The 21,320-nt window shown below is 36.5% G+C and overlaps 1 protein-coding gene across 1 annotated transcript in view; it reads right to left on the bottom strand.

Moving 5' to 3' along the window:
- The window catches only part of CFAP47 (cilia and flagella associated protein 47), a 223,362-nt gene that overhangs the window by 102,355 nt on the left and 99,687 nt on the right, over window positions 1–21,320 (bottom strand). Inside the window, exons 33-38 of the mRNA XM_013008474.1 lie at window positions 15,569–15,755; window positions 9,352–9,357; window positions 7,252–7,349; window positions 6,839–6,955; window positions 4,290–4,424; window positions 399–514 (exon numbers count right to left, since the gene is read on the bottom strand). Coding sequence (XP_012863928.1) covers window positions 399–514; window positions 4,290–4,424; window positions 6,839–6,955; window positions 7,252–7,349; window positions 9,352–9,357; window positions 15,569–15,755 — 659 coding nt within the window. The remainder of the gene's footprint in view (window positions 1–398; window positions 515–4,289; window positions 4,425–6,838; window positions 6,956–7,251; window positions 7,350–9,351; window positions 9,358–15,568; window positions 15,756–21,320) is intronic.

Raw genomic sequence — 21,320 nt, 5'->3', positions numbered from 1 at the left:
ATCATACTAGTAGCAATACTTTTGACTCACCTCATTTGTGTGTGTAAGTGTATGTGTGTATATAAAACGAAAATACAAACTTGCAATTTACTGCTGGAAACTTAACTATAGTAGATAAACTAATAACTCATTTTTAATCTCTATTGCCTACATGCATGTAAATAAATGAACATTAATTTTGTACATAAAAAGCAGTTGGTATTATTAGAATTGCTTCAATATAACTGGTGGAGTAACTGGAAAAACATGAATACCTATATCAAAATGGTAGGCTTTTCATTTTATATTAGTTTAAAATATTCAGATTACTTTTTTATAGGCATAACCGACATTGCATTTCCATGGTTGAAATGTTCCATAAAGTTAAAATTAAAAATTAAAAAAAAGAAGGCACTCACTTTGGAGAAATTGTCACAATATTCCCTGTTTCTATGAGTGAGAAGTCTGAAGCATCTCTTCCAACTATTAAAGCACTGTAAACCAAGATTTTTGTGCTTGTATTTTTCAGTAGAATCTACGGAATGAAGTATAAAATGAGATGATGAATACATAAAGCATATCAGTACAACAATTCTAACTTTTAGCAAAAATAGTTTCCCACAAGGGTCTGTCAGGTGAAAAAACACACGACCATCAAAGGTTTGAAAGACCCAAATTAACAATTTGGATTTGATTCTTCAGGCAAAGGGAAACAATGAGAGGGTTTTAAATAGAGGACTGATATAATCCAATTTAAAGAAAGGATCCTACTCTAGCTGTTCTGTGGAAAGGGTATTATAATGCGTATGGGTTAAATTTGTACATAAACCAGAGATCATTGCTGGAGATGCTGGTGGTCAGGTCCCGAAACAGTCATTTTGCTAAGGGAAGATTGTCCCGTTCTTCTTTCATGTTGATGCAGAGGAATAGAGAGTACTAGAGAATGAACTGATAATACTAGAAAGAGCATTTCTTGAAATTTTTGAGAGTACAGGTGCTTATGGAGAATATAGTGGAGAGGGAGAGGGAGAGGGAGAGAGAGAGAGAGAGAGAGAGACACCTAACGCAATAGGAAAGATTGCATGATTTAGAGTGAAGTAAAGGCTCCTGGAATGGGGAAAACATAGAAACTATAGTGATGGCTATGTGATGCTGAAAAGGCGAGTACTATATCTGATGATAAGGACTCATGGGCAATATGGTGGAGATGTATAGGGAGACAAAATGAACTACTTTCATAGTTGAATGGCAATTTTAGTAACTATGAGAACCCTCAGGCTGGTCATCTATACATAGATATTTATTAAAACCAAAGCAAGATAACCTTAAGGCTTTTTAAAAAATATTTTTCTTTGAATTTCTTTATCTATCTATGTTCCTCTGGTGTTCATTGAGAAGAAAAACAACAAACAAAACTAGTAACTGTTGAGTTCATTTAGCTTCACAGTGGTTCCATGTGTGTCAGCGTAAACTAGGCTGGCAACAGCTGACAATGGCTGATATTTTGGAAGGAGATTGCCAGGCATTTCTTCTAATGTACCTCTGGGTGAACTGGGATCTCCAACCATTAGTTAGCAACTGAACACATTAACCCTTTTTATCAGCAAGGAACTCCATTGCTCCATAAGAGACAGGGAGGCTTTAAGTCTCAGGTAGGTTTATCTGAGGTTAGTGGTTCAAAACCAGCAGCCACTTTGTGGGTGAAAAATGAGGTGATATCCTTTTGTAATATTTATAATATTTGTAGCCTTGGAAACTCTCTGGAGACAGTTGTACTCTGTACTATAAAGTCATTATGATTTTGTCTATGAGTCTTCTGACTCAATGGGCTTGTTTTCCTTAGGTTTTAATGTTATAGGAGCAAATTACCAAACATTTCTTCCGTGGCCATGGTGGGTGGATTCAAACTGCCAATCGGTTACTAGTCCACAGCAAACCACTTAGGGCCAACATTAAAGAACTGACAATACTTAATACTCAAGTAATGACAGGTTAATCTAATTTAAATGTGTCTTGCTGGTGCAATGGGCTTGCTAATCACAAGGTTGGCACTATAAACACACCAGCCACTCTGAGAGAGAAAGATGAAGCTGTCTGCTCCCAGCAAGACTATTCACAGTTTTACCCTAACCTATAGGGTCACCATGAATCAGAATCAACTCAGTGGCCAGAGTGGCTTTAATCTAATTCAAACTCCTTTTATGAGCTGCCAGGCTTAAACAGAACACTTCTAACCCTTCTGAAATGTTCGTATCAAAAGTTCTCTGCAGTGTAGCTACCGCTTGAGGCTAGTTAGTTCGCATCTAGTACTCTTGCATGTCATTGCAGTCAGGGAAAGATCCTAAAATAAACACTGGCGAAAAAGTCCTCGGAAAGTATTTTACTAACAAAAATGAAAAGATAAAATCCTAAATATAACGGATAACTAACCAATAAACAAACCATAATGCAGGTGCTTTCCTTTCTAGAAAATGAGCTCTCTTTATATTTTTGGACAAGAAAGTTGAGTTTTTTTTCCCAACGTGTAACTAAATTTTTATCCACCATTAGGCAAGCTGTTACTGAAGCTGGACAATTATTTTCTCAAAGAGGTCATGATTACCATTGATCTTCAGAACATAATTTTTGAAGAATATGGACAAGCTTCACACTGAAAACAAACATGCTCCCCCTCAAAAAGTATAGACTATATAACAACAACCTGAAGAAAAAGACTACACATAATCTGACCAAAGTAGAAATTACACTTTAATAGATCCCCTTATAGTGCGCTGAGAGAGAACCATGGACAGACCTATTAAAAAGTAGAAAGCTATGTAAACTAATGGAAGTAACAGTCTTGCCTAAATAGAAGCAATTTAGAATTGTACGCTAGAACATATTTCCTAAGTGTCAATAGGAAAGAAATGGTATAAAAAACAAACGGAAGTCAATGTACTCTGACAACATATTTCACCACCAAAGAGAAAACTTGCAAGCATAGACATAGCTGTGTTTCGATGTGATTTGGAACAGGATTCAGACATTTAATTTTCAAATTTTCTAAAAATTAAAGAAGCACACTGTCACACATTTCACAGCTTCAGTATAAAAGACATTTTGTGGGAATTAGATGAGCCTGGTGGCGCAAGGATCAAAGCGCTAGGCTGCTAACCTAGCGGTGGTTAGAAACCACCAGAAAGAATGCAGCAGAAAGATGTGGCCGTTAGTCTACTTCCAGAATGATAGAGCAAGTTCTATTCTGTCCTATACGCTCACTCTGAGTAGGAATTTTGAGGGTAGTGATTTGGGTTTTGGGGTTTGGAGCAATTTCAGTATGTCATCCCTTTATTCTCATTTGAACTAAATAAATCTGGCCAAGCAAACTGCTAACTAAAGGAAAGCTGAGAACATTCAGACAACAAATTTCCACTTCGAGTGTCATTCCTCTCATGCATTAAATGGATCTCAAGAGGCCTTGGAGGACCAGACCTTCAAAAGTGCTTCATTTTCATTCTCCACCATGCCAACTCCCATTAGTTTCATGCATGTGGAGGGAGTAATTGTTTCATTGCAGGTGATGTTATTAGGCAATTATCATTCCTTTCACTTTTATAGACCTTTGATAAGGCTCATTATAAGGATAAATAGATATATACATAGATGATTGTACGTATGTATGCATGTATGTATGCATGTATGTATGTATGTATGTATGTATGTACATTCAGGCTTTATATGTGCTGTGTGTGTGTTTGCCATCAAGTCAATGTTTAATCAAATGTAGCACCTTTTAACATGTAGCAGACTTGTCCACTAGGGTTTCCACATCATTCTACCGCGGAGTAACTGTTCAAGGCACTGACCTTGTGATTAACATGCCAGCATTTAACCTGTGTCATCCAGGCTCCTTAGATAGATAAGTTGCTTGTTGCTGCTGTTTTCAGTTGTCCTTGAGCTGGCATGGCAATGCTGTGTATAACTGAACAAATGTTGCCTGTGCCATCTCAAGATCAGTGACATGTTGAATCAGTTATTGTGGCCGTACAAGTATTGATCATACTGCTCAAAGGACAAACCAATTCAGTTGCTGTAACGTGTGATCCATGTGCTTCAGGGCAGAAATGTGTGTGCTCCGTGGGATTTTCAATGGCCATGACTTTCAGGAGATTTCCAGGACATTCTTCTAGAAGCCTTTGGGTGAACTTAAACTACCAACCTTTCAGGTGGGCCCACATGGGTCCCTCAATTTTGAGTTATGAAAGACATATGTAAAACACTTCATTAAGTGCTTAACTCCACATGTATGTTGGAGCTAAAAGTTTTCATACCTGTGTGACCGCACTTTCATGAAGACTACAAGAAAATGGCACAACTTTCTGGGGAAGGTATGTTGGGAGTCTTTCATACATGTAAATGCAAAGCATGAGCATTAGTATCGGGTTGGGATCATATATATCCACGGCCTGGTTTTAAAGAAAAGAAATATAAAATTAGAGAATATACTGAAAAATTTTAAATACATTAAAAAGAGTTAAAACACTACACACTTCTTAAAAGTTGTAAAATGTTATTGATCGGCAATCAATGATACTGAAATATAGATACAGCACACAGCATTTAGTGATGAATCTGAAAATATTGGCCTAAAAGTAAAATTCAGTTAGATGGATTTTAAATAGAACACTGATCTCACAGCATCCCTTAAATGCCAGTCAGAGCTCAGAGAAAACACTATCGCACCATCCTTGTGTTAAAGTAGCATATAAACCATTCAAAGAAAAACCATGGGAGATGTACTTGTGATGTATCATGAAGAATGCTAGGATTTTAAATAGGTTGTTGTTTGGGGTGAAGGGTGTAATATATCAGAAAGGCAAAATAATGTAAAATAATAAAGTGAATATGAATAGTGTTTGGTTGGGAAAGAAAATAAAATTGTATTTTCATAGTAGGTGATCAAACTAAATTCTGGGGCCACATGTGTAAGAGGTGGATCCCAGAGTGAGACACTGGGTTTCTGACCAAGGAGTAACAGGTTAAGGGCAACTGTTGTAACTTAGGTAGATCAGGCAAGGCTGATATGGGGAGAGGACAAATTGTTTGAAATAAGTAAATGTAATTTTACTGAGAGGCAAGATAAATTAGTGATGGATGGTGGTTGGAATAGATTAGAGATAAACCCCAAATTACAGAAGAATAACAGCAAAGGCAATACAGATAGTGGGAACTTAATTTGGAGTCAAAAAGTGGAGCCAAGGGAACAAAGGGGAGAAAGGTTGTTTCTATCAGTTGATTCAGAGCTAAGAAATGCTATTGGGACTGGATTTCTGTGAAGCAGGGATAAAAAGAGATACAAACCGCCATTAAGAATTCAAATACTCCATGGAAGTAATGGAAGCTCTGTGCACTTCAATGTAATAGTCTTCATCATATTTACTCAAACTAAGAACTGAAAATGGTCTGGGTTTGGCACATAGGGTGAGAGCAAAGGGGATGGAATATGTTTTCTGGGACTGATGGATGCCCATATCTGTGAAATTTGGCAGCAATTATCAGAGAATGATAGCTTCTCTGATCACTTACTGATCCATTCTTCCTCAGACCTTCCTCTCCTGTCTTTGGAAGCGTGAAAGGGTTTGCTCCTCTAGTTACTTTCTCATTTTCGCAATTCAGTTTAACAAGGAAGGTGCCTAAGGAAGTGATTGGCCTTAAAGAATGCAGGAAGTGGCCTGTTACAGCAGGAAACACAGCTGCTTGTAAGATTTGAGGAGTACTGTGAAACACATCCGTCGCTAACGTTTCTCATTAGTACTTTGCTGTTTCACATTTCTTCAACAAAGGAAAAATTAGACAACAGAGATAATTAACTTATTTCAGAGGAGAACAAAATCAAAATTAATTACAGAGGCTGCTACTCAGATTCTTTTCAATCCTAATGTGAAGAATCTGGGCCTGCTACTCCCTGTGTACTGGGACAGTTTATGGGTGTGAATTGAAGAGGGTAGTCCCAAGAGAGGGAAGATATGTTTGTTGGGGGTGGGTAGCAGTAGGAAAAGAATACTCTGGACATAAATGTGGGGTAATCAAAGTCTTTTGAACGTTTCATTTTAGCAAAAACAATATAAGTAGCAATATTCAAAATATTTCCAAACTACTCCTTGAAAAATATTTGAGTATAACATTTAGTGCCCTGGAGGGGGGATCTCCAAGGAATATTGACCTCTATCCTCATCTGAATTCTACTTTTTCGACTGACAATTAATGAGCAGAATGCTATTTATCTTTTAACATGTATTTGTTTGTCTCGATAATTTAATTGAGTTTATATATTCTTCAAAATCAGGAATCATTTAATAAATCATTACATGACCCCAAAGTTAAAAAGGACTCAAAAATAATAAGTATATTCAATATTGTTGATTGCTATTGAGGACTTGATGTGAAAAGATCAATGGATTTATAATTGAAAGTTCAATGAAACTTTATATCACCAAATATACATTTATTTTAAGACCACTCTGAAAAATGTTATTTATTTGTAACTAAATTAAAAAATCTAAATATAACATCTATCTAAGTATAATTCTTCTTTAATTTATTTTTAGAGCAAGTAACTCAACCTTCATTTTTATTTAACAATTGTGCCTCTCACATTAATTTCTTAATTTGTGCAGTAAGGTGTACATAGTTAAATATTTTTTAAAATCCAGTAGATTTCTACCTAGTCTTGTTTCAATTTCTATCCTTTAGCAATATCCCATGAAGATTCTGTTTTAGTTCATACTTAAAATTTATGAATTAATCACTATTATGAAGAAGTAAACTAACAGGAAAAACTCAAAATTGTTCACAAGATCCATTACAAAAAGATACCCACTTGTAAATCCATGTCAAATCCAATTTCATTAAATGCATTCAGAATAATTAGGGAATTGTGTAGATATTGTTCATGGCTCTTTGGTTGTAAGTACATGTTTACAAAATGAGAATCAATCTGGAAAAAACAAAAACAAAAACAATGAAACCTCTGTGTAATGGAATAAACACTGCCCTGTGTGTGTTTATTTTGTAGCTCAGCCAAGAATCAATAAATATTAATGTTTGGCAGTATTAGATCATTGCACCCAAAATACAATAATAAACCGAAGGGGAATACTAATCATTCAGATTCAGGTATTATATTGAATATAGAGAAAATTAAAATAACCGCTTTACAGAAAGTTTATTTCAAATTTCAATGAAAAATTCTTATAAATAATGGTGACAATTTTGTATAAAAGTTGTTCTTACCAAAAATGGGCAATATGCTGCCAACTGTGTTGCAATAACAAGGCCATCCATAAGGTCTTTATCAAAATTTATTATCCACTTCTCTGAAGGAATAACACCTGTTAAAAAGCGTAACAATATATGTTTTTGTTTTCTTTTCAAAAAACAATATGGACATGTAAGTAACAACCAAAGAGAGATTTTACTTGCGCTTGAAAAACGAAAAGAACTTTTAAAAATATTAAAGCAAATGTTCAATAACATAAAACTGTACAAATCCAGAAGGTTCTACTATGAAAGTTATCTGTGAGGTGTTATAAGTAACTGAGAGTCATCTCCTTTGTTTCTATCTGAAACATTTTGGGGGGAAATGCACTACCATGTGATAATAAAAGAGTCATCCATTATGAGTACATGATCAATTTACAAAACCAAAAACAAATTGTACTCTATGTATTACCTGTGGGCAGTAATATTTTATAAATAGCATTTACGACAGCACTCAAAATGATATACTAAAGTAAAACTAATAAAACACATTTGGTATATATGTGCTGATAATTTAAAAACAAAAACAAATGAATTTTTAAAACCTAAATTAAATGGAGACACAAAACAATGTGTCGTTAAAATTACAGATTCTACAAATTTCTTGAATGTGGAATACATACAGAACTCTAAAAACTCAACAAGAAAAAAAACTCAGAATGAAGACAAGCAACGCAATTTAAAAAAATAGGTCAATTCCAATCTGAACATACTTCATCCAAGAAGACAGGTGAAGAGAAAGTAAGCATGTGAAAGTTGGCTTAGTCCTGTTATTTTGTGGTCTAGCAATTCCATTCCTAGCTATATACTCAGGATAAATTATCGGTGGTATTTATAATAAGATATGTATGCAAATTCTTATAGCAGCTTTATATACAACTGACTTTAACTAAAAGCATCCCAAATGCTCTTCAATCAGTGAATGGATCATTCATATACTACTACTCAGCAATAAAAATACAGAAAATTTCACTTTTTGTCCCAGTCTCAAAATGCAGTCATTTCTGAAATTGAGAATTCTTTTTATTATTCCTCCATCATTATTGTCTTTCATGGGTCAAATAAATTTGTTTTCCAAATTTCCAGGCCCTTCCCACATAGTTATTCTATATGTGGGGAAAGTTCTGCGACAAAGGAGGAAACTAGAACTAAAAATGTGGAGTTCCAATAACCAGATGTCATTTGATGTATCAACTAATGTTGAGAATCATGGAGGAAACATTTTCAGTCCAAGGCCCTCAAAAGCATAAGCCATTTTTAAATATTCATTTATGTCACACCAGAATTTGAAGTTGCCAACAAAAGCACTCATCGCACTACTATTTGTGATGGCACTTTACTTACAAAAGAAACAGAACAAGATCAGCTTCACTTGCGGGCACTGGTTTCCCATGGCCAGCAAGTTGCTCCTCACAATAGGTTTAGGACAATCGGTCTGTGCACACCTCTCCTGGGCCATAAACTAAGAGATCCCATTCCCTCCTCTCCAGGAAGAGATACAGAAGTAGAGTTGGCAAGGGGTCACATGATGTCTGCACATGCTCAAGAGACAACGAAAATTTACTTTGTGTCCAGAACAGGGAGCAAGGCTTCTCTGACAAGGAGAGAAGGGGCTGGGAGAGCAAGACTCACTCCTCAGTCTCCTTAGCAGAGAATGTTCTGGACCTAAGGCCTCTGCTTAGGCAGTCCCAATGAGAGGCAGACTGAACTCACAACAATTGTGTAGATATTTTTTTTGTTTTGTTTTGTTTTGCGGCGGCATGTAGTTTTAATCAGGGCCCCGAGTGTGAGTTGTATATATATATATATTTCCTTGTTCACATGAGAAATAGAAGTCTGGGTGAGCTGCTTGTCTCTACTGCAATGCTATTGCAGAAAGAACACTTTTTGCATAACGGACACTTTCTCGGGACTCTTCATAGATTTTCTGTGAAAGACCAGTGAGTTTTGTAGGGAAAACAAAAATCCATAAAGGATGCAGACTTCCTCTGTATCGATAGTCCCCCAAACATCATACCCTTTAGCTAGTGTATACATGGCATCTACCACTTTATCAACCACTCTTAACTCCACTCTTATCTCGAGTGTCCAGCTGTATCTATATAGTTGTATCCATCACAATAGACCACAGCTAGCATTTCTCTTTTTTCCTGTAAGAAAATATCACTCCATAGATTTGGGGCCACTTTGTTTGCTGGTCGGGGTAGAGAAAGTTGAGAACTTGCCATTTGCCTGACTCTTGCTTGTTGTTTTAAGGGTTTCAGCAAGCTCTTCCTGGCTCTCTAAATCCCTCTAGCAAAAGCCAGTACCCCAAACTCCCTGCCATGGAGTCAATTACTGAGTTAGCCCTCGGGCTGCTAACCACAACAAAGTGGACAGTTGGAAATCACCAGCCACAGAAATCAAAGCTTCAGAAAACTCCCAGGGTAGTTCTACAACCTTCTACAGAATCATTTTGAGCAGGAACCAATTACACCTGTTTTTAAAATGTATTCCTTCACAGCTTTGGGATGACTTTGACAATACTTCATTATTATTGGCTGCTGCAAGGTGGCTGTCAGGGAGAATAGGATGGCAACGATTACAGGAAAATTTAAGAGCAAAAGTCAACGTTCTTCCCCAGCTTCTTCTCCCAAAGTGAATACCCCGTTGTCTTCTACCCCGGGCTGTTGTCAAGCTCCTGTCACCATTTATTGGTGCCTTAGGGTATATCTAGGTGTGTGGTGTGTATCAGGAGCACTTGAATTAAATGGAAGCTGGATCATACCATTACACGCACTATCCAACACTGTTGAACACAGAAAAACAGTTTAACAAAGTCTCCAGACAATTTGTATTCACATTACAGTACAGGAAGTATTGTTCTCGGGTTGAGTTTTGAGGTGAAAGCCAGAAGTCTGATGTAGGCCTCAATAATTAGGGATCAGAAAATGTATCAGGAATCAGAAAATGCAAGTGATACTACATAGATCTTTACATTTTAATTTGTAAGTTACATGTTTTTATATTATATCACTTGAAATATTCAGAAAACGTAAAGCAGTAATATAAATAAGTAGCAAGTAGAAGTCAAATGAATTAAAGATATATCTTTAAAAATATAATCAAATCATTTAATGCATTGAAGCAATAAGTACAGTCACTTATTCACTGTATCATAATTGCTATATACATTTAATTTTAAGGGATTATTATGTAGTGTTTTTAATAAACATATTTATGAAAATATAATTACTGTACCCTAAATGTAAATATTTAAATGGTCAAGTGCACAGTATGTCCACAGAGTTGTGCAGCTATCACCACTATCTAACTTTAGAATATTTTCATCATGACAATGAGAAACCCCTTGCCCTTTTGTTATCAATTCCATTTCTCCCTTCCTTGAGCCCCTGGAAAACACTAATCTTTCTACCACTAGGGATTTGCCTATTCCGGACATTTTTTGAAATGGAATCATGCAGTATATGGCCTTTTATGCCTGGCTTATCTTCCTTAGTAAAATATTTTAACATTGCATGTAGCAGCATTTATTGGTACGGTACTTCATTATTGTTTTATCAGCAAATTAAAAATACTTCATTGTACAACATACCATTTTGTTCATTTGTTCATCATTGATGAACATTTAGCATGTTGCCACTTTTTGTTTATTATGAATAATTTTGCTTATAAACACCTGTCTGTATATATGTACATAAATGCTGAGTGTGTCTGCTTTCAATGATTTGGGGTAGAAACAATGAGTGGAATTGTTGAATAATATGGCAAATATATTTTTAACATTTAAGAGAAATTTCCAACTATTTTCTAAAATAATTGTACCATTTTACAACTGCAGTAATGCTTGAGGGTTCCAATTTTCATATATGATTGTACATGCATGCTAAAGTCTGAAATTTTTTAATGTAATCTTTCAAGTCAATGTGAAGTGGGGTACCTTATTGCGGTTCAGTTTGTGTCTTCCTAATAATTACATTGAGGATAGTTTCATGTGTTTACTGGCCATTTGCTCATCTTATTTGTAGAAAAGTCTTTTGCATTTCTCAACCGAGTCCTTTTATTTTGCTATTTTTGTGTTCACTGGACGATGTTGTGGTCATGCGACTCTAAAGTGCTTGGTGGTGATGGGTTGATCTATAAGACCTCAGTCAAAATTGAGTCATTAATCCTGATTAAGTCAGATCAATTAATACTTGGTCACGGTTTCTCATGTTCCTCATTGTTTCCATGGGGAAATAATTAAGTGGTACATTTTTAGTAGATGGAATTTAATATTGGTCACTAAATCTTAGTAAATGTTAAAACGCATCAATTGTTAAAATATATGCTCTCATCTATTTACAAATGTTAACAGTAAATAATAAAGTAATTTTTCATTTCTTACAACTCCTACTGATTAATTCAGATAATATAATATTTTATGTATATATTTTAATATATTCTATTTGGTGAATTCAATGATAAAGAAGAAAAAATTGCTGACACATGGGAGAATGCTAGGCTTTAGTGTTTATATGAGTCCTTGTGGGTGCAATTGGTTAAGTTCTGGGCTACTGAAGGAAAAACTGGTCATTTAAATGCACCCAGAAGAACCACGTGATTTGCTTCTGGAAAATCCTGTGGAGTCTGAAACACACAGGGTCACCAAAAGTTTGAATAAACTTTTTTCTTTTTAAGCTGTTGAGGGGAGTTGCCCTGATGCACCACTAAGCCATTTTATATTCTCTTACCGGACATAAGTAATCTCATGATACATGAGACATGAAGACATCCTGCCACTCTGGTGAAGGCAAAAAACCAGACCACCTCATAATTTTGTTTAAACACAGACAAAAACAATTGCACTGTGTAAATCACAAAATATCAAAGATGCTCTCCTTGCTAAAATAAGTGACTCCTGCTATCTGAATAATTATAGATTTAGCTTCTCTCTAATCTTCTCAACCCCTTTAATAAGTTCCACAATCAGAATAACAGCTGTTTTTTACAGCATCAAATCATGGCAAACTTCAACTACCTTGAGCTTTTCACCAAATCAATCAACCAACAACTGAATCCTATAAACCCATCTTTACTAACAGCCTTTTATGTTAAGAAGCCCCATGGTTTCCCAACATGTGTGGCTTTTCTCCTTACAATGAGAATGAAATCAAACTTGTTAAACACAGGCATGATCCTTGTACTCTCGGTAAAGTCCATAGATATTTTCCATCTACGATTTCAGAAGGTCATGCAAGATGACTGAGCTGGTAAAAGCAGCATCTTCCTGGCCTGAGGTGGACAGGGATTAGATACTCAAAACTAGCACACCTAGAGTTTCTCATTCATTGGATCTGAGGTGAGGTTCTCTATTCTCCACATCAGGCTCTAAGCACCATCGGACTTTTCCAAGGAGGTGGGGTTAAGTAGACTATATTGCAATGTTGGGACGTAAAATTTGGAGGCAATGAGTTTTATTTTTTCTCAAGACAAATACATTTCAGTGAAAACTTCACAGACCTCCTTATGGGCCATCTCACTTACTAAACATGTGCCTGTACCCATCAACTGTATGTTGAAAACAGGAAGTGGCTCCTTTCTTTACCTCAACTATGCAACCGCACCCCCACATTTGTATGCTATTGTTAGTGCCATCGAGTCATTTCTGACTCAGTGACTCTATGCACAAGAGAATGAAACACTGCCCAGTCGTGCCCCATTCTCACAATTGCTCTTATGTCTCTGAGCCAACTGTTGCAGACACCGCGTCAGTCCACCTTGCTGAGGGCCTTCTTTTTCGCTGCCCCTCTACTGTCCTTCTCTAGGGACTGGTCTCTCCTGACCACATGACCAAAACACATGAGATGAAGTCTGGCCACCCTGCCTCTAAGGAGCATTCTGGCTGTATTTCTTCCAAGACAGATTTGGATAAGATAGTACAGACTGGTAAAGTAATACACAATCACATGTCTGTGCATTCATTTGTTTATTTAACCAATATTTGGTAGAGGCCTGTTCATTTTCAGGAATTAGTCTATTCTCTGGGAATACAACAGTGTAAACAAAACAACACAAAAACTTACAGATCGAAGCAACAAAGCCCACATGGAGAAGCACACCAGCCTGTGTCATCACAAGGTGTTGATGGGATCAGGTATCATGCATCAAAGAACAAAAAATCAAATCATTGTAAATGAGGGGGGAGTGCAGATGGGGGACCCAAGACTCATCTGTAGGTAACTGGACATCCCCTTACAGAAGGGTCGCGGGGAGGAGACAAGCCAGTCAGGGTGCAGTGTAGCAACAATGAAACATACAACTTTCCTCTAGTTCCTAAATGCTTCCCCACACCCCCACCCCACTCTCATGATCCCGATCCTACCTTACAAATTTGGCTAGATCAGAGGATGTACACTGGTACATATAGCAACAGGAAACACAGGGACTCCAGGACAGATGAACCCTTCAGGATCAGTGCTGAGAGTGGCGATATCGGGAGGGTGAAGGGAGGGTGAGGTGGAAAGGGGGAACCGATTACAAGGATCTACCTATAACCTCCTCCTTGGGAGATGGACAACAGAAAAGTGGGTGAAGGGAGACGTCGGACAGCGTAAGATATGACAAAATAATAATAATTTATATATTATCAAGGGTTCATGAGGGAGGGGGAAAATGAGGAGCTGATACCAAGGGCTCAAATAGAAAGCAAATGCTTTGAGAATGATAGCAACAAATGTACAAATGTGCTTGACACAATGGATGTATGTATGGATTGTGATAAGAGTTCCATGAACCCCCAGTAAAATGATTTTTTAAAAACTATAAAATCCTTCCTGTTAAATTCTACTGAAAGAGACTGAGAAGAAACAAATAAACATATTTTGAAATTTTGCTAGTGAGAAAATCAGAGCAGTAAAAGGAAAGACTGAAGGGACTGCTATTTTAGAGAATATTGGAAACGTTTCTCAGAGAAGGAGACATTTGGGGAAGGACCTGAATGAAGCAAAAAATGGAAGCTTGAAGGGATAACTGAAAGAGGGCCCAGCGGCAGAATGGCAAGGCTCTCAGCTGCTAACCAAAAAGGGGATGATGAGTTTAACCATCAGCAGCGCCAAGGAAGAAAGATGTAGCAGTCTGCTCCCATAAATATTACAATGTTGGAAACACTACTGGGTCACTGTGAGTCAAAAGCCACTTAACGGGCAAGCAGCAACAAGGGGGTTAGGAAGTACAAAAGCTTTACAAACATAGAGAGGCTCTGTGTGTTCAAAAGTAGCTACATGCAAGTGCCCAGAATATATTATTTTTTTTAAATGCAGTGAACTCTTTGAAAATTGAAAACTCTTTGAAACTTTTGAAGACTTGCATAGATCATTCTATTGATTAACCAGAATGGCCATGATTTTTAGAACCAATAAACACATTATTTATAATATATGTACATATTTTATAATGCTCCTATTAAAGTAGACTCCACAGTAATCCAACTAGTTTTATGTGTATTTGTGTAGCCCACCTTAATTACTACATGTTCACATTTTGCTGTTTATTAAATTGGAATAGGTCAAATACACTTTTACAGATATGGTTATAAAGTTGCAGCTTAAAGTCAAATTATATTCAATACCATTTGATTATAAGGTATTCAAACAAATATTAATGTGTACTAAGCTCAAATACCAATATAAGTGTCTCTTTTTAATCTCTTTATAACTGTCTTTAAACTACTTTAAAATGCCCTAAGAAACTGACCACAAGAGATGAACTATGGAGAGCCAACTGAGTACTGAACCTGGCCTATCTATGGACACTTATTTGTCTTAGCTTAGAAGCCTAACATGTTCCAAAGATGTCATAACAATATAAATATAGGATATTGCTTAGCCAAATTTCAACTTATAAATGAATTGTATATTAGTTATCCTAATCTGTACTGTATTTGTTATCTAAATCTAATAATTGTTGTACTTGAAAATGTCATCAACAATAATAAGGCTATCTTTCATTTCTCGAGTAGGTCTATAGACTTCATGTATTCTCTGCAATAAATTGAATATACGTCTTTTATAATTTCCTTTTTACATGCGAATAAACTGATGTTGAAGATGTTAAAAATCTCCTTTTGGCAGAACCAAAAATAAATACTAGAGTTAGGTGCAGAATCTCTGGATCTTCCGTCCTATTCCACAGCTCCTCCTGCACTGTCATCCTACAATTCTTCATTGCCACATTGTCATAATACACTATGCAATGGTTAATCTCAAGCAAATATATCATATATATATATAAATAACTTTCTCACCTGTACGATCTTTTTTCCATACAATATGTCGGCCATTCTCATAATTTGTGTTCAGCCAACTAAGCAGAATTCTTTCAGAAGTAGAATATACATTACTGGATATAAAGCACGGATTCACTCGCTGTGTACTTTGTGACTGTATTGGGGGTGTACTACTGCCCTTGTGTGGCGTAACTCGAGACAAAACCAACACCTGAAATTGGGGGAACAAGAGAGATAAATTTTACTAGCCTCAAATGTCCAAATAATAAATTAATATTTGAGTAGTACATGAAAATATATGAAACCTAGATAAATAAATGAAGGTATCATAATTGTTAAATGAATCCACTCAGGAAATACAAAAATAGATAAGACGCCCCTTAATACTTATTTAAAATTCCAGACTCTTTGCTTTGTCACCATGTAGTCTATAAGGCACCATTTTAACTTACAAGCATGAAATGAACACAACCTTTTGATGCTGAGTTGATTCCATGCCATGGTCAAGCCATATGTTACAGAGTAGACCTGTTCCACTGGATTTTCTTGGCTAGAATATTTATGGGAACAGGTCAGCAGGCCTTATTTAGGAGACACTGCTGGGTGGATTTGAGCCACCAATGTTAGCAGACAAGGGCTTAAGCATGGGTGCCACCTAGGGACTTTATAAAATTAAAAACATACACAAAAATCACTGATATCGAGTAGATTTCAATTCATAATGGCCTTATAGGACAGTATAGAACTCTTCTTTTGGTTTGCAAATGTAAATTTACTTCTCTCAAAAGGCACGAGCACAAAGATTAAAACTGGAGTGGTATGTGTTGTTAAGTTATTGTTGATGCTCTGCCCATATTCCTTTAGCATTTCCCTACACATTCTGAAGGGTGTTTACTGTGAACACCTACAAGTGTCTCTGTAGGGGGACTGCTTTTGTGCCCCTTTTGTGGTCCATAGGAAGTCAAGCCTGCAAGTGTCAGAGGATTGATTACCTGTGAAAAGCAGCCCAAACCAAAGAAAATAAGGAAATTGTTAAAGAAATGCTCCAGCTTTCTTATTCCAGTTGGGATAAATGTGATGTCTTCGAGAGAAACGTGTGTGAAGGGATGCCGTGGACGGCGTAAGATATGAAAAATAATAATAGTACATAATTTATCAAGGGTTCACGAGGGTGGGGGTGCAAGAGAAAAATGAGAAGCTGATACCAAGGGCTCAAGTAGAAAGAAGTTTTGAAAATGAAGATGGCAACATAGGTGTGAGTTTGCTTGTTATAATTGATTTATGGATTGTTATATATGTAAGAACCCACAATAAAATGATTTAAAATTTTTTAAAAAAGAGTTCTCCAATGGAACTGAGCATTAGTTGCCTATGGAGAGACCTGTTTGGAAAGAATATCTTTTCTTGGCCTCATTATCTTCTCTACTACTTGTGTAAATTCTCCACATGAGATATTTCCTGGAATAATTTCTGCAATAAACTACTTGCATGGAAATACTTGTCTCATAGTTTGATTTGGGGAGAAATCTAAGACAACTACTTCTATAGTCAAGTAAATGTTAATTGTAACTTTGGAAAGGTACTCACTTTTCTTTATATATCTCTACTGTGGATTGACACAAATGGTCACTGATACAAAAGACCCAAGGTTGTCCTCAAACTCTTTTATTTGCTACCCTGGGAACAACTTTAAAATCTCATGGGGAAAAAATCCATTTCTGCATATTAGCTATTTATCTGTCATATGGCTAGCTGAGTATAACCATTGTACAAAAATGAATTGCATCACATGCATTTTTGATGGTAGTGTAACAGGACTGTTTTCTTTATTTCTGACAGTTATGTGATCTAGAGCTCCTAAATTTCCAATACCATGTTCTATAAAAATGTAATTCTATGTCTTTGAAAAAGACCTTCACCCCTTTCTCAGGAAATATCAAATGATGAATCACCTAATGGTGATTCTCAGGAAATATCAAATGATGAATCACCTAAGCACGGCTGAGAGGAATGTTTGGAGCTAGTAACTTCAGCTGGCTCTGAATTCATCTGTCATCTCCACACGATAAGTGAAGTAAGAGCTGCAAGTGACCCTCAACTGAAAATGTGTGCTTAATGATGGACCTGCGTGGAACTTGGCTAGAATATTTAATACAGGGCCAGCCATTACCCTGAATACCTAATTGTACAGCTGTGCTCTTCAAACAATTGGTGGTGAAAAGCGTGTCTGTTTTCTTTTTTTTTTGAAAAGCGTGTCTGTTTTCATTCTGCCATGGGATGCGAGTTTTGTAAAGCAGTATAAAAATAAGTGCATAGAAAAATGACATAAAGAATAAAAACACATATAAAGGGCAAACCTCCATCATATGCACACCCAAATATACAAAAAGTGCAAGAAGTGTTAGTAATTGTTATTTAACATTGAAACCACACAAACATAAGGTCAAGGGAAGGTGTGAAGAACTACAAAGACCAGGATACCCTGCTAGCTATTGCAAATAGTCTATGAGTTGTGAGTAACTCAGGTTTAGTGATCTCTACTTAGCAAAGCCTTTGCTGCTCACAGGAAGTTATTTGGATATGTTCCTAATTTTTGCTAAAGAGCTGATTCAAGAAATGTGAGTGAAGGCACCCAGGTTAAAGCCAGTAGATGAAACATAGTTCCTGCCTATCCTGTTCTGTTACTACGGAATGTTTTGAAGACCCCCAATACAATAATGATAAACTAAAGAAAGTATTGATAATAATAGTATAATTGCATATATTAAATGCTATCCCATCATTGTTTTATGTATTTTCATCTCCACGTGAATTTCATCACTTTATTTGGGTGACTACATTTTAAAGTTATTTTTTGCTTATTTTAAACGATTTTGTTAATTGGCACAAAAAACAAATGAAAGATTCTATGTTTGTATTATGAGGAGATACCTATGGTTTTGTTTACTCTATTTAGCTAGCTGCCTTTATTCTGAAGAATTTTCTTCAATAATCCTATGGTGCTAAGAGGGATGGCATTAATAGTCAGTCTGTGACATTTCCTTAAGACTCTAAGGATTCCTTAGAATGTGACACTTGGTCAAGTCCCTTATACCATTAAGTCAAAGGAATTAAAGTATACCAAAACCAAATTAACTGCGAAGTCAGTTGAAGACAGTGTATTGGGCCATCATCATCAAGATGGCTGACTAATAAAAACTGAAAGGACCTCACATTTGAAGGCTTAACTAGAAGTAAAATGGTTCTTTTTCTTTATGGTGCAAATATGATTGGCTGCTAACTGAAAAGTTGGCAATTTAATCAAGTTCAAAAGAGTGACATGGCAATGTTCTTCCAAAATAAACAGCCATTGAGTACATTTTATCCTGATGGCACTCAGTGGCACTCTTACTTTGATGAGATACAGACTGTACTTGAGCCAAGGCTTAGCAAGCAGTATGTAAGTAAAATTTCATTACCTACTAATAATTATGTACACACTACACAAGAATATCTGTGCAGTCAGCCTCTGAAAATTAAAAAAATCATATTTCCCCCTCAAAAATCCTGTATAAAAGTCCAACATCTGAGACTTGGTTGATTTACAACCACATGAAAATCATGCTACTCAAATCCTAAAAAAACTATATCCAATACATCCATGGGAAGGCACTCTGGTGGCACAATAGTCAAACATTCCATTGCTAGGCGAGGGTCAACAGTTTGAACCCCTGGGCAGTTTAGTGGGAGATCTGCTCTGGGGAAGATTACAGCCTATGGAACCATGCAGGGCAGTCTGACTCCGTCCTATAGGCTTCCTAGGAGTTGGAATCCACTTGAAAGCACAAACCATCACCACCGCAACCTATCTGAGTGATGGAAAACATTCCTGGATGGACCACTTGAACTAACCATAGAAAATAATGGAAATTACATACAATAGGAAAACACTAGCCATAAGTGAGAGTACATGTCTCAGAAATAGCCAGCATATCTCATTTTTAGAAATGAGATCCTGGACTGAACTGCTGAATTGTGTGATATGTGGATGAAGTGCTCATAAAACAGTTTAAAAATAATAAAAGTAAAAATAGAAGAAAAACATAGGTTCTTGAATTCACATAGGTCACAATGAATTTATGTCACTCAGAAACCTTACTTTTACAGTATTTAAAATTTTCACTATGTCCTTTCACATTGAATTAAGACAAGGAAGGACACTGCTGGTCATACGCATAAGAATTCATTTGCAACATCCTTTCATAGTGTAACCACTTGCTTGTGCTCTATCAAAATCCACCTAAAATTGATTGTCTCCAGGTTATGTAACAAATTCATTTTTTTAAAAAACAAAAAGATCACTCTTCCTACCGCATGAGCTTTCTCTTTCTAAGAGAACGAAGTTATAGATATTTCTCACACATATATTTATAACATACATGCATATCCAGACTTAATGGCCAGCCAGGGAAGTGAAATATTTTCTATTACATGTGTAAAGTACATGTGTTTGCACATTATGAGGCACTAATATCATAGGGAATTCTAAAACCAATTTAAGGAAACAATTTTGACTCATCTTGCTTTCTCCTCAATCATATTTTGTTATAGATCAGTTTACAAATTAACCAGAAATACTAATAATTACATATACCTGTAATTTACACCCCTAAGGTTGGGTATTTACTGCTTTTTTGTTTTGGAATAGTCCCTCTTTATTAGTGGCCAAAATGACAGATTATGCATCTTGGAGGTAAGGAAAAAGAGAACGCCTTTCCCATCTCTCAGATTGGTAAAGAGTCAAAAATAGCCCTTTATCTTCTGCTGAGAATGGCTTGAGGAACAATAGGATGTCTCTTGTTAACATCCAGCAGGACAGACTAAGTAAGTCAGTGGAAGTAGCAGAAGAGAAACAAAGGAGGAACAAATAGGAATCATGCAGAAGGAACTTCAGAGGACAAGCCTGGATCAGTCTTACTTCAATGTTGTTGGTGTTGTTAGGTGTCGATGAGTCAGTTCCATTTCATAGCAACCATATGTATAACAGAATGAAATACCTCACAATTGTTGCTACGCCTGAGCCCATTGTTGCAACCACGGTGCCAATCCATCTTGTCAAGGGCCTTCCTTTTTCGCTGCCCCTTAATTTTACTAAACATGATATCTTTTCCAGGGACTGGTCTCTCTCCTGATATGTCCGAAGTAACATGAGATGAAGTCTCAATCCTTGCCTCTAAGGAGCAATCTGGCTGTACTTCTTCCAAGACAAATCTGTTTTTGTTCCCTTGGCAGTACTTTCAACATTCTTCACCAATACCATAGTGAAAATGCTTGGATTATTTCTTCAGTCTTCTTTACTCTATGTCTAACTCTAACATGCATGAGGCAACTGAACATACCATGGCTTGGGTCAGGTATACCTTCATCCTCAAAGTACCATCCTTGCTTTTCAACACTCTAAAGAGGTCTTGTGCAGCAGATATACACAATGCAATGGGTCTTTGGATCTCCTGACTATTGCTTCCATGAAATTTGATTGTGGATTCAAGCAAGAAGGAATTCGTGACACCTTCAGTCTTCTTGCTCCATCTGTCATGATTATTACCTCTTGGTCCAATTGTGAGGGCTTTTGTTTTCTTTACATTACGCTGTAATCTCTACTGAAAGCTGCAATCTTTGATCTTCATTAGCAAGTGCTTCTGGCTTCAATGGAAGATTTATATTGCCAGGGGTCACCAGAAGGACCCTAAGATCCTGGGTTTCAGCAGAAAACAAGCAAACAATGCGCTTTATGTAT

This window comes from Echinops telfairi, unplaced genomic scaffold (assembly GCF_000313985.2).
Source record: "Echinops telfairi isolate 266 unplaced genomic scaffold, ASM31398v2 ScPeMD7_38;HRSCAF=143, whole genome shotgun sequence".
NCBI lineage: Eukaryota > Metazoa > Chordata > Mammalia > Afrosoricida > Tenrecidae > Echinops > Echinops telfairi.
Note: the sequence above shows the minus strand (reverse complement) of the source record. Positions and strands in the feature narration are given on the sequence as shown.